Below are 15,092 nucleotides of genomic sequence, written 5' to 3'. Positions count from 1 at the left end.
GAGAGTGGAGCCACGGTCCGGAGGAACAGTCCATGGGGGGAACACAAAACAGTAGCTGGCTAGGGAATAAATACATACAAAACTACGAAAGAGCAAGGAGAAAAAAATGGCCTAGAGACTAGAACGAACTGGCAAGTGACTGAGGAGTGAAACCGGGTAATATAGTGAGCAACCTAATCAAGTGCAGCTGGTGATAAGGGAGTGAGGAACAGGTGAACGTGATTAGTGTAAATGGGCAAGAGACAGTAGGAAAGGTGAGGGAGGCCAGAGCGGCCGAGCAAACCTGACACAATCATATAAAGACTCTAGTGACCCAGCCACTTTTGACCTCAGGGTAAAATGGATTTGTATTTCATCTGCATAACAATCAAAGAAAAGGTCATATTTCTCCAAAATTGACTCTAGGAGGAACATATAAAGAGAGAAAAGAACAGGATCTAAAATGGAGCTTTGAGGCACCCCACAAGAGGAAGGGTTGTTACCAATATTTACAGAGAAGGTCCTATCTGACCTTGAGTATGAATAGAACCATTTTCTTGGATCAGTACACAAGGCTTCAGAAGGTGACGACATGGGAGCAGCTCCAAATATTCCAGAATCACTGGTAAAAAGCCAAAGCCACTGGTATGTACTGTATATACAACAGAACACTGCTAAACTGGCTGACCACCGTCCACAGGGGATCCATGAAAGAAACAGCGATGGTCAGAACCAGTGGATAATGCCAACTCCACTTTAATAGTTACAAGTATTCCACCTCTCTTACCCCTTCTTCTGTGGTGCTTTCTGCTAGTGAAGCCTCAGGCAGACACCGTAGGGTAGGAGGCATCCCTGACAGCAGTGGTTGTAGTGGTTTCGATTGACCATATACATATAAATTGATGATTTCTTTACAAAAGAATGAGTATTAAATAGAGCAAGACAATCATACACCAGCATAGATGATCTACTTCCAAAGAAAAATGGCAGAAAACAATCCAAAGAGACACATACAACAGCACCATCTTGCAGAGAGAATCAACTTAGGGCCTTTTCACTTAGCCAGCTAACATTTTGCTTCACATAAATCAGTCTAAACATCAATCAAGAAATATAGTATTTTATATTACTGTTCAGAAACAAATGGCCAAGGAGTGGTGATCACAAAGCCTGGGTCTATGATGAGAACAAATGATGAAAGTGCAGTGTACTGTAGCTTGTTTGGTAGTTTAAAAACAATTAAACAAAGAATATGACAAACTTGATGAAAATTGATTTTTTAATGAAGGATGGACATGGACCTTTTACTGCAACATGTTTTGGGTAATAGCACTTTGTCCCATTACATTTCATTGTACATAACATGGCAACATCCCAGCAGTTTATTATTATTTTTTTTTGTGAGGGTAATATTTTTTTTTCTCTGTTTTCATACACACAACACTATTTGCTCATTAGGGAATCATTTTCATTTTATGGCATTTCTTGAAGCCAAGCTATTAAGCTCACTGTTGGTCTTGAGATCATGAACTCACACTTGCACACCCTATGCAGGCTTGATTCATGTGCAGAATGTGTACAATACTAACACTATCTTTGGCAGAGTTTTTGCATCCTCAGTTTTCACAATGTGAAACTGGGCTTTCCCTCTATTTTACTGTTTTGCTCAAGCTTTTTGGTTGAAACAAACATCTGTCTGGTTAAAGTTTTAAGACTTTTTCCAGGTAGCCTTGGTGAACTTGACAATGCATCTATAAATCTGTCTCTGTGTGAAGCCCAGTAACCAAGCTTTGCTCTTTTCTGTCACAGGGGGCTGGACAATCCATCGACTGAATCATTTAACAGTGGATTGCTGTGGTGGAAAAAACGCCACTTAAAGCTTCCCTGCTGGCATCTAACAGTCGGCTGCAGCCTTCTTCTCTGAGTGTTGTTGAGTTACAACAACAGAATCTTTAAAAAACAAAAACTTTATTTTACCTATTTTTAAATTGTTTTTTTTTAGCATCTGATAACATTTCAAGTAAATATTGTCATTGTGTTTCTTTATCCCAACATCCCTTCAATGCCTGGTTACTAATACTTTCCATGTGAGTCTGTTCTGAACTTCTTTTTATGCAATGATTTTTTTTTTCAGATGCAGACAAAAACAGACTGCATGAAACCACAAAACCAAAGGAGAGCCAACAGAGCAAAATGTAATTTCTATTTTTAAATGCTGACTGCTCATTTCAGGTCAAGGGAAAGATACAATGCAGTGTCTAAAAGGAAAGTGCCAAGGGGAAAGGCGCACTCTATGGCCATACATAGAGGATAGCATTTATGGATTCAGTCTATGGCAGGATACAGTTAAAAGCCAATGTAAGCTATATGAGGACAAGGCATTTTGCATCCCTCAGGAGCTCCATTACGTGTAGTGGATGTAGGGCTAACAGTGCCATATAAACTGTAAAAAAAATACAAAAAAAAGGAAGAGGGGGAGAGAGAGAGAGAGAGGAGTTGCAGTTGCAAATCATTGAGAAACAGCTTTAGAGTATCTAAAAGCCATGAAGCCATGAATTTACCACTCTCTTCAAGTAGAGATTTTAGCCCACACCACTACTGCACTTTTTTAAAGGTCACTGAGAATCAGACACTGCATACTTACCAGGCCACCTGACCTGGCCAATCAACCACCAGCCACAGGGCTTTTCACACAGACTGAGACGAGGTGGACTGTATGCAATCAGCAGAAAGAGGCTGGCCCTTCAGCCATGTCAGACCTTTTTTTTTTCTTTTTTTTTAACCTTTCAGATAAGATGTGCCTTCGCAGAAGAAAACCCTTCCAAAGCATATGAATTTGGTGCAATACATCTTTATTGTGGAAAAAAAGTGTATAAGTTGGTGGTTCAACTTAAGATAATTACTGAATTGTGTTGATGTGAAACATTCACAAAGCAATTTTTTTAACAACTATTGTTCTAGATTTAAAATTACCATTGTCATTAGCAGCTAGCAAAAGGATCATGTTTATAGTGTCACTTAACTGATGGTTACCTGGATACAGTCTGAAACATCTGAAGAATAAGTAGACTAATTGATTGACATTATTCCAAAGGGTGTGTGATTATCTGAGGAGAAAGGTAAAAGATAGCAAGACCTTGTGTTCCAAAAGCCACAGTGAGCCGGACTGTGACCAGGCCTATCGTGTTCCTTCATGGCGGTGATGGCATGATATGTGCATCTGAAGTGACAGCAGGCTGAAGCAAATCAATCTCCCAATCTCTCTGTGACACTGAGGGTATGCCTTTGCTTAGGTAATGGGTGCACTCAGAACAAGTCAGCTGCATTTGTCAAGTTTACTTCGTCTGTGTTTATATGTCAGTTCGGTCTCCCAAAAGTTTGTAAAATGAACACTACATTTGAAATGAATGTTATCTGTTTACTGTTTTTCTGCATTTTCCTGAGATGTTTCCCTTGACATGTGCCTGTTTAGTACTTTGGCAATGAGCTGTATGCAACAGCTGGGGAAGAAGTGCAGGAATGTCACGGGCCATGCCGTGGGGTACAAAGATTTTAGGGTTGAGGTTGAATGTGTTTTGTGCCATCAACAACCTTTCTGTTTGTATCAGAGCCCCAGTTCAAAATCATTTTCAGATAGTTCAGAAAGTATAAATGGCTGACAAGCATTTTTTTTGTTGTCCTCTCTGGTTGAAAGTATCAAATCTGTTGAAGTCCTCTGCCACACCAGATTCTGGTAATGTCACAATAATGGCTGTAAAATTGTGTAAACTGTTAGTTGTATTGCAGCCCAGTGTCCTGCTTTGTGTTTTTCTTCTTGGTGTTTTATGGCAGATATCAGACAAGGAAATGGTACATTACTGCCACCAGCGGGACTGGAGTGTGGATCAAGGCGCTGACAGTGTCCTTTGAAGGTGCACTCTTTTGAACTATAGAACATTAAAAAAACACTAAGAAGATGGTGGTTGGGGCAGATGGATGGGTCAAACAAACGCAACTTTTATGCAGAGACCCAAAGATTGAGTCCTGTGTCTGACATTGTGTTTTAAAATGTTTTAACCAAACCCAAGGGTTTTTCCTATCCTTATCCATGTCAACAGTGAATTATCACCTAAGCTCAAAAAATGAGGAGCATGTATGTTCTAGTATGCAGAACAACTCAGTTTATACAAGTCGCTCAAACTCTCAATCATGAGACCTTTTTTCTAACAATATAAAGTCTTACATGATTGTTGAAGGACTTGAATGGTCATAATCTCCAGGCATTTGTGTGTTCATGTGAGCTTGCCTGACATCCACTGGTGCCATTTTAAAAGCATAATTTTTTTGACTATACATGGTTTTATGGATATATTTTACCACCTGCCTGCACTGTGACCAGAGGATGTGAAGAAAAATACAAGGCCTGAGGTTACCATCATCAACGATGGATTACCCTGGAGCACAGTACCTATTTGTTTTGACTGTTTGGGACTTAATGATAAATTAAGATAAGAAAAAAAAGAAACATACTGAATGCCTGTAAATGTGTTGTTTCTGTATGGTTAGAGAGAACAGATGTAAGGCTGGAGAAGTTAGCATGTCTGCATTATGCCAGTTAAAATGCGGGGTTTCTCAGTTATCCGCTATATTTAGAGTGTTACACATCTTATCATTGATACCACAGTTTACCTATATATGGAGGAGAAACTCTAATTAATTAATGCTGTTGTGGTTCATTGTACTGTTCACTTTCAACACAGCACGGGCAACAGGCGGTGTGCGCGTTCACAAACTATCCTCTCATTTTTAGGAAGAGGCTCTCGGGTTTTATCATTCTGAAATAATTACAGACTATTTGGAGTTATGATGTGTATTGTGATGTGTAAAACAAATTTCTTCTCTAACTGTAAAGTTTTGCTTTGTGCTCTTATTATACTTCTTACTGCACTTCACAACTTAGACATTACAGCTCAGCTGATGTTTTGGTGTGTAGACCATTGATGAGCCTGAAGCACTGTCTCAGCATGCTGACAAGTTTGAAAAACACCACTATGTCTTGATTCCTCAGAAACTTCAGCTACAGGGACTGACAATCTCACATATTGTGAGGGGACTGTCACAGTGTGATCACATATCACAATGTGTGTTCCATCTTCTTCTTATAGGGCTCCTTGTGGATTGTCTTGCTATTTTGAGGAAAGCACTGTCAGGCTAACCACAGGCTGTCAATGAGATTTTGTCCCCCATCTTTGGACCATGTGATTGCAGTCTTGCAGGTGGTGAAAGGTCCAGATTACATTTATTACTGTGAATATGTTTAGATGCTGAACGAGTATTTAAATGCCTTTAATTTGCAGAAATGCCGACTAACAAAATTGTGTGTGATTCATCTATATGACGTTTAAAACTGGGAGAGCTGGGTTTTCTATAAAAACTACTTGAGCTTGTAAAATCCTGCAAAGGTTGCTCCAGAATTAACTGATAAGGCAAGTTTATTTTACCATTAATATTGTCATGGTATATCATCAACAGGTAGCACCAAAACACACTCTAAGAACCAGTAACAAACATCCTATCTCTAGGCCAGGATGAAGAGCACACCACTGATCCCAAACCATAATTTGGTTTCCATAAAAGGGCACTTGTGTAAACAATAAAACTGTCTTCCTTGATATAGCCTCACTAGAATCAATTGAAAATAACATATAGCAATAAATATCGATATGATTTCATTGGCATGGACCTGAGCACCACTGCATCACTCGTTGTCAGGGCCACTCGGTGGCCGCTGCCTCTCCTCCTTTTTGTCTCTTCTGTTTTCTCCGTCATATGGGCTCTGCACCTCAGCTGTGTTGCATTCCAGTAATTAGTAACTGGTTTGTCAACGCACACAGCTGAGGTGCATCCCGATGATGACCTTCTTCCCTTATTTAAACCTCTGACAGACGCTCCGCCGTCGCCGGAACATTAGCAAACATTAACCAAGTAACGCGTACCTATGTCTTGGATGGAATGCTACGTTGACAGTTACTGTACGTTTTGGCTTGACTCTATCGCACGACATACGCGTTACACTACACACACATTAACCTTCTCCGTGCCCACACATCACTATGTTATGTATGTCCTAATGGAATGCTACGCTGACAGTTACTGTTGCGTTTTGGCTTGACTCCATTTACACGACATAGGCGCTACACTACATACACCCTCAGTTTTGATTCGTCTCCGCGGCTTTGCTTTTTGGACAATACTTACCCTGTTCTTCTACCGTGAGTTTGTGTGAGCACCTGTTCGTCCTGGTCCCCTTTGTTATCACTGCCCCTCCTTTGTTATCACTGCCCTTCGTTTGTTGTAAGTATTACGGACCCTGTTTTGTTGTTACGTTGTCATTGTCTTATTTTTCCCCATTAAACCTTTGTTTTGTACTAGCACCTGGGTCAGCTATCTTGTGTCCTACCCCTAGTTCTCCCTCACCCTCCTGGCGAGGGGGGCTAACCCTAACACTCGTACCCTCTGACACTCCGCTAATGTTAAGACCCTGTACGGAGGGTAAGAAATTAAATAAAGCATGAGGGTTTTTCTTTTTTGCCACAATTTGCCCTACTCTTTTCTCATGAACAGTGAACAATATGCTATGAACTCATTGTTAGAGGTTCCTTATGAAATATCAGTCATTGTCACTTGACTGCTGTGTATTTGGTTGTTTCACCCATGTAATACTTATGGTGAGGAACCATACACCACTTTACAACATGATTCCATAAATTGTAGAGGGGTCAACTGATTTTACTGTAAAATGATAGCAGAGATGGCAAGTCTGCAAAAAGTTCTACCTGATATGTAGTACTACTGGGGCACTTATCGCTGTGTTTGATCCACGGAAGTCTGGAAAATCCCATGCTCCATTTGGGTATTGGTAGTGTAATGGTCACAGATTGTCATTTGTCATTTCTGACTGGCTGTCAAGCTTCAAGAAAGCCATCTTACCTTATATACTGTATGTCAGTCTGAGAGCAGGCACTAGAGAGAGGAGAGCAGAAATGGATTCATGAGTGGCATGGTGCTGATAATAGCAAGGACTGAATTTTTCACATCATGATGAACAATAAGTGTTAACCCTCATTCCTGAAGTATTTTGTTTGGTTTCTGTCTGCCTGTTTATTATCTAATTTAAGTGAAAGCAGCACCATGATCAGTGCAGGGTTGACATCACCAGAACAGGAATACAACAATCCAGTGATCAGTGCTGTGTGGAACAAGTTGAGCAGAGACCTAGCCAAGTTCATCAGGCTTTAGGTAAAGTCTGCATTCTATATCATAATTACTGTCAACCAATGACATTTACTGTACAGTATGTTGTGGTCTGGTAGGCAAATTCCCTAGACCTGACAAGAATTTACTTGTGCCATGAGAGTACATAGTATTTCAGTACTGTAATGACCTTTTTTACATACTGAGTTTGGTTTCAGTGAATGGTCTCCATCTCCATGAAAGTATGAGGAGCTAGTGGACTGTAAACATAGCATAAAGATTGCACTGAGATCTTGCACATGCATAGTTCACACTTGCTAACTTCAGATGGTGTATAGAGTTTTGGTCAGTTGGAGATTCTGTGGCAATATTTTTAACAAATATGCAGGTCTTGTGTTTTGTAGTGAAGAAGTGTGTCTCACAGTGCAGCAGTGTGTTTCAGTGATGTGTTTTAATCATTTTTGAACAAAAACAGAGATCTACACCATAGATGAACAAGATAATCCAGATTGGAGACTGACAGACTTTAACCCTGAGCAGTTCATTGTTGGTTTCAATGTCTGTATTAGGATTGCTGAAAATACCATTAATATAGAAAATGATCATCCTTTAAAAAGAATGGTCAACATAGATTGGCAGAAATATACAAATGTTAGTTTATTATAAAAATAATAAAAAGAAAAAAAAACTTGAGAAACCTCAGAAATTCAAGACAACAAGCTGAATTTGAATCTGGGCAATTTAACTTAAGAAGAAGAAGCTTTATTTATTGTCATTGTAACATGTACAACGAAATTATGTTTGGAGCAGAGGGCCACGGGCTGCTACGTGCATACACGCCGCCATCACGGGCAATGGGGAGCTTCAGTGTCTTGCCCAAGGGTGCTTCCACATGTGGACTGCAGGCACCAAGATTCGGACCTGCAACCTTCCAGTTGGGAGGCGACAGTGGTGCAGTGGATAGAGCAGTCGCCTCCCCCAAACTTACCTTCTTAAGTTAAAACTTGATAAGTTTAGTTTCTGAGTTTATTCATCATAATAAGGGTGCAGGCAGTGTCTGAGTCTGAATCTCCATCATGGGTTTCATTGTTTTAGTTTTGAAGGAAAAGCTTATCTGACTTCACTATGTCAATAGGTTAGCAAAAAGACACAGAAAAGCTTTCACCATATAACTTTTTATATTAGATAAAAGGGGGTGTCTGGAGACTCTTAACTTTTAACTACTGAACTCGTCATTATAAGCTCTGAAACTGATAATCAAATATTCTGACCTTGAAAGTGACAAATGTCTTACTATTTATTACTAATTACACCAAGAAAATAATGTTAATTTAATAATGAAACATTTGTTAAACGCAAATATAAAGTAAACACAGACTGAAAACTGATTTTTTTGCATTCTCTAAGGAACAAATCAATTGAACTTTTGCACTTTGTTAATGAATCACAAATTTAGACTCAAAGTTATCAGTTATAACAATTTCAATGATTAAAAAAAAATTATGCTTATAATTTGGCCTATCAACCTTCAGTTGTTATATATGCCAAAAAAATTTAAGTTGGCTTTGTTGTTGTTGTTTTTGTCATACACTTCCCATAACACAACTGATAGCATCATTCTGGTAGACCAGCCTGGTGACATGGCTTTCAGAAACTTTACACTTCCCCTTTGAAGCAACAAAAGATCACTACTTCCATCGTTAGATGTTTATTTCTGATATCATCATCAAAAGTTTTACAAAACATCTTCTGACAATATTATTCTCAAAGAAGAGCCATGTGTTTGCACTTGGACCAGGTCTCCACAAAAAATGCTTTAGATCTGAATGCAGTAAAAAGAACAAAAATCTAAATAAGGAAAACAAAATTAAAGAAAGAAACCTACCAAAGAAAACAATGCAGCACATATTTACATCTGACAGAAATCAATGTTCTGTGCAGAAAATTAATGCAATGGAAACCAGGGATCCTATGGTTTATATGGAAAATATTTAAGAGGGCGCAAAAAAAAAAAAAAGAAAGAGGAAAAATGTTTTGAACCTGCAAGGAAACAAAAACTAATTATGATATTTCTTTTTGGCAGCTTCTCACTGCCTTTTCTCTCACTATACTCTTGAGCCAACTGCAGGATTAGAATGCAGCCCATTTAAGTAAAAATCTTCTTTTCTTCAGTGCTTACATTAAATCCAATTAGGGGTGCAAACAGGCTTTGTCAGACAAACAAAAAAGTGTGTTTCCCTGACAGTGGTTAATGATCATGCCTTTCCTTTTTGTGTCCCCTCTGACATGAGCAGAGGCAGAAAAACAGAGTCAGGACAATTTAAGTCAGAGGTTAAAGACTTCCTGCTAATAGAAACAGCATGGAACAATAACAATCAATGAGAACCGGGCTGACCTGAACATCATTAATGGTGATGTTAGTTCAGAGGAGGTAGAGGAGTAGATGCTGCTATACACACACACACACACCCACACACAGCCCTTCTGGGCACATGCAGGCTACAGCTAAATTGCTGGCAATACTTATATGCCTTTTAGCATGACAAACTTATTATTTCTCAACACATTGCAGTCAGCACACGCTAATGACATACTAAAAAATAGAAACTGAAATCGGGACTCTAGAAGTAGCAAATGAGGAGCATTAGCTTGCTTTTTTTCTGCTCAGCCCTCCTATCTGTCATGACTGTGCGCTGTGTGGGTATGTCCTAATGCTAAGACAGATGTGTGCAGAGTAAGAAAAGGCTGCAAATCTGTGTCTGGTGTGGAATAAATTTTTCAAATCTACTTATCATGTAATGGATTAGAACCTTCTGAACCGTCTCAGATGGCCTTGGGTGAACTGGAATGAATGAGAGTGTCAAAACCTGCAGACCTTCCTTATCATTTATCAAGGCGTGTGTTGCCTGCTTTTTTTTTGTTTGTTTTCTTTTATTGATTGTTTGAAGTGGAAATGAAGTGGATTCTTGCTAATATATAGTAAAACACAATGTCACTTCAAATAAGGTGTTTAAACTGTATGTTGTATATGTGTGTTTTTGTATGTCAGCATGCATAATACATTGAGTTTAGAAGATGTAAATATGCCTTTTGGTTAGTTTTTGTGTGCCCGGTGTGACTCTGTAGAAGATGTGTGTATGTGATGTGTGTGTTTGAGCTTGACTGAATCAGTTTTTATGATTTCTTACAGTGGAAATAAAGCTGCCTGAGACATTTGGAGACATCACAAAGCCTTCGGTGTAACAGAATGAAATGCCCTTACACTTACACATTTGTCCATCAACATCTTCCCTATTGTATAGCATCTCTGGGTCTCTGTCTCATCTCCTCTGCTTTCCCTCTTCCCTTCGAGATTTAGCTTTTCCTCTGAGCATAAACACTGAAATATGAAAGTTTTCACTGCAATTCTTCAGACCTTTATTCAACCCACCCCAAGGAGAAAAGAGCAAAAAAGGGAGGGTGGGCTCCCTGTGGGGATTTGAGTACAAACGCAAAGAGTGAAGGGGTGTGGGGAGCTTGGGGTGTACAAAACCATAAACAAACAAAGCAGAAGAGAAAATAAAGCCTGTTGGCACTGTGGGACTAGTGCAGACGGTCGTGGAGTTCAGCTCAAACATGCATCATTAGCATGCAGCGCCTGTGCTTCCAGCTCTCTGATGGCAAAAGAAATGGACAAAAGACTAAATTATTAGTGGCAGCAGGATTCTAACATTATGCTTATTTTATCAGGGAGCTAGGCATGATTAATCAGTTTCTTATTAGTAGTTGATTTAATTGAGAACATACAAAAATTTTATTAGCATTTTCTAATTACACATGAAGAGCAACGTAGCTTTGATCACTGGGGTTAAACTGAATTGAACCATTACCACTGTTCCGAAATCTGAAGTAATTACTATGGGTGCTGAGCTTTAGCCGGAGACTATTAAAGAGAAAGTCTGTCTGTGGAGTGAGTGCCCAACAGAAGCCTCTTTCACACTTCAACTGCCTATACAGTACCCGGGAATTCTACTTTAGGTGTGACAGGGGCAGTAATGGGTCAGCAAACAAGTTGCTTTAAAATAACTGAAGTTGTCCATGACAGGTGCTTCTGGTTCCAGGGCACTCCAGACAGGAAATATCTCCTGTACTGTTTGTCTCTGGTTCAACCCTAACTGGGCATAGTTTCCCAAAATATCAGCATGCGGACAGAAATAGAACATCATAAAACAAGTTCACCCGATTCACCAAGAGGCAAACATGAAATTCAGGTCAAGGAGTTAGCAGGGGTGATACAGAGCAGAGCAAGACAATACATGGGTAGAATTAAGAGAGCTCCCTTTATAAAGACATTGGCACAGCTGTTATTACAAAGTAAACTCCACCAGCACTATTAAGCAACTGTACTTAGCGAATCAACTGCTTTTTATGCAATATCCTGTACACAAAGGGGGACTGAACCCTTAGTCATAGAACCATGAAGTTTTTTGGGTCACTTGTTGTTTTTGGGCCAGATTCTGATAAAACATTTAACAAAATAATGGCACATCAAAAAGGACACCCTTCAAACTATTAACCTGGTATAAAGATAGCACACTTCTTGTCCTTGAGTAGACTTTAAAATGGCAGACAGGGTTAAAAGTCTTTAACAAGAGGACTGAATTAGGATGCAACTAACAAGACATCATACAGCCACCTCTTGCATGATGGGTTCTCTAACATTTCTGAAATCAGAACACAAAATATGGATTTCTATGAGGTTTGACACTTGAAGTACATCACAATAACAAAACTCCCAATCTTCCCTTTTCATGGTAGTTTGTAAAATTGTTGGATTTGAGAAATAATCTCAGTAACATAATTTTTTCAATGTTATAATAGTGACGGGAGCAAATAGAAAAATATTTATCATTGAAACAACAGAAGCATTGCAGTAGGAACCTCTTCACCGAGTCATCTTGGTAACAGATTCCCCTGGAAAGTCAGTAAGGCTCCTCTTCCGTTCACAAGCAGTTTGTGTTTCAGAAGAAGTGAAGTTCATACTTTTTCATCTTTAAAGATTCACTATTTACACGATAAATAAGTTCTATTTGATTTCGTCCTTAGATTAATTTTATAGAATTTCTTGACATCATCTTCAAACACCTCAAAACTGTCTCTTTTGTTCAAAGCCAAAAAGACAATTAACAAAACAAAACAATGAAATGTCTTTTTTTCCTTTATCTTGAGGATAGACTAACTTTTTGGGGGAAATTATATTCCCTTGCAGTTTCATCTGCAGATCAATCAGTTGCACTGTGGAAGGACCAAACACAGTTTCCACATCTCCCAGTAGCATGACCACTGACAACCCTAGCGCACTGCTTGGATTAAGCTGGAGACAGGCCATCACAGCCACATCTGAAGTCTTCATGAGCTCCATAAGTCATTGAGGAGCAGTGCTTGACACAGTGGCCAGTAAGTTCAGCACTCCAGGCATGCTTTCTGGGCAAAAAGGAGATGTCAGGCAATATTCCCAGTAACAGTCCATGGGTTCATATGCAGGTCAAAGAGAAGTCAATGTGCTGGTTCAACACACCCCCACTAGGCACCGCTGTTCTCTGTGGTGGAGAGGGAGATGGGAGCACATGGCCAGAGCTTTGCCAGCCCAGCAAGATGGTGCTCTCCAAACTATCCAGTGAGATGAAAGTCAACCACTGACTCAACAATCGACAAATGTTTGGGGCAGTGAGAGTGGTCTTAATCTTCAGTAACGAGGACCTTTTTTTTTTAAAGAATATGTACAATACTTTGCATTCATATGTACTTATTTTACCACTTAAAATCTCCATGGTTACCTCTTTAAAGCATAGTGAATCATTCAGCTAGGATATGATCATATACAATACAGACCTGCTTTCTGATGTGAAAAACGGCCCCTCTATTGTATGTTCAAGAATATTATGGACCATGCCGCATCTCCTTTCAAGATTACATGGTTGTTGTTGTTTTAACATCTCCAAGATGGATAACAATTGAACTTATGTTGGGAGGAACAGATAAGATACATCATTATGATAAATACCTCTTTAAATTTTAACTTTCACTATCTCACTTGTATGTAGTGCTAGTTTTGTTAATCTGTAAAAACATGCTCAGTCCATCTGAGACTACCAGGAGATTTGGTTGAAAATGTAAATGTGAATTGGCAGAGGCTAGTTTAGTAGTTGAACTGGCATTTTAAGAATGCCCTAGCTAAAATTGCTTAAGTGCATTAAAAGGAAAATAAAACTCTTTGGTTTGACATGCACATTAATGGGATTCAGAATGAAATTGTACATCCAAAGGAAAAAATAAAACAAAAGAAAGAGGAGCTCTGTTATTACTTGTCATAAGAAATTGACTCACTTTATGAAATAATATGGATTTGCCTTTGCTAAAAACTACTGACTGGAAATTTTAATAATAATCACAGTAGGAAGCCTCCTGCTCTTCACATGACATCAAACTCCATCTCATTTTACTGCTCCCACTTTTTGTGATTGAGAATATGTTTACTGCACTTCGCTTTTCCACTCCTGGCTCAAGTAGCACAAGTAGACTGCCGTTTGTGCTGGGAGCAGGTGCTGCATGATACAGCTACTTAAAAGACCGGACTGTGAAAGTTATACTTTTTGTAATATGCTGGACTACCTTCCATCAGTTACTTGTGAGATGTTCTCTAACAGGTGCTTTTGAAAAAGAAATCAAAATGATCAGCAAGGATGTCCCAACCTCTACCATGAGACTGCGTGTTTCATATAGCAAATTCAAGACAAAATTTGAAATTTTTGTCCCCTTGTGTCATATACTCATGTTCTGAAAACAAGGCCGCACTGAATAACCAGCTCGCCTGCCCCTTCATTTCAAAGTCACAGTAAATCAGAAGCCATTGCCCCACTTCTTAACAGCCAGGCTTGGCTAGCGTCCAAATTTGAGTGTGCCGGTGCGCTCGGCAGAGGGAAAAGGTCCACTGCTGGGACCTTCATTTGGTGGTCTGAGGGTTGCTGGAGGAGAACAAGGCCCTGGCACAGGGGCACCTATGCTGGCAGCAGAGGGAATGGCAGGCAGTGCCACTGTCTGTATAGTGGCCCTATCACACGGCCCCAGGTCCTCCAGACCCTCCAGGCCCTGTGGGGGTCCTTCATAGCCCATGTTGAGCCGCAGGGGTTGATGGGCCTGGCAGTAATCTACAATAGGCTGTTCATAGCGGTAGAAGGTCAGTGCACCCATCTGGTGAGGAACCTGGGGAAATGGACAGGATTGTCCAAGAGTGAAGGGAAAAAGGATGAATGAGAAGGAAGAGAGGGAACATAAACAGAAGGAGACAGAGAAAAAAGAAAACATTAGCCTTACAGAATTTCAGGAAATTGTCATTCAGATATACCAAAAGGATAAAGTGTAAAAAGATATGCACAGCATCTTCCCACATACCACTAAACAGTTTTCATTTACACAAGGATGCTGATTAATAATATGCTCTCAACAGTGTGCAGTTGTGCTGAGCAAAACATGGTGCTCAGTCACTAAAATGATCATGCACCAGGTTAATAAGTAAAAAAATAAGTCAGGGGTCAAACTACAGACTGCTTAATGCTTGTGTGTTAATAGGAATTTATGAAATCTTAACTGTGCCCAAATTTTTTGCATGTCTTTTTAAAAACTGAAAAAGTTAGAATATCCATTGCTGATATTTTCTAATATCATTTTAAAATGCTTTGTAGAATGGAAGGCTGAAACTCAAACGCAACATGTCTCCAGAAACACTTGCCCTGATTACTGATTACTTTTATTGGAAGTGTTTCCTTGGTTGAGCGTAGTTCCATTTGCTGGAACAATGACTAAATACTGGGAATTTGTTAAACCAAAACTAACAAGCCCTA

At 39.5% G+C, this 15,092-nt stretch overlaps 1 protein-coding gene across 2 annotated transcripts in view; it reads right to left on the bottom strand.

The window, feature by feature from the left end:
• Positions 1–9,193: 9,193 nt before the first annotated feature.
• LOC109960802 (leucine-rich repeat transmembrane neuronal protein 4) overlaps positions 9,194–15,092 on the bottom strand; it is a 101,434-nt gene continuing 95,535 nt past the window's right edge. Inside the window, exon 3 of one of the 2 annotated variants that reach the window (XM_020601165.1) lies at positions 9,194–14,454. In XM_020601165.1, coding sequence (XP_020456821.1) covers positions 14,131–14,454 — 324 coding nt within the window. In that variant the 3' untranslated portion in view covers positions 9,194–14,130. The remainder of the gene's footprint in view (positions 14,455–15,092) is intronic. The other variant, XR_002275047.1, reaches the window with a different exon arrangement.

This window comes from Monopterus albus, unplaced genomic scaffold (genome assembly GCF_001952655.1).
Source record: "Monopterus albus unplaced genomic scaffold, M_albus_1.0 scaffold50.1, whole genome shotgun sequence".
NCBI lineage: Eukaryota > Metazoa > Chordata > Actinopteri > Synbranchiformes > Synbranchidae > Monopterus > Monopterus albus.
This window is presented reverse-complemented; position numbering and strand designations above follow the sequence as displayed.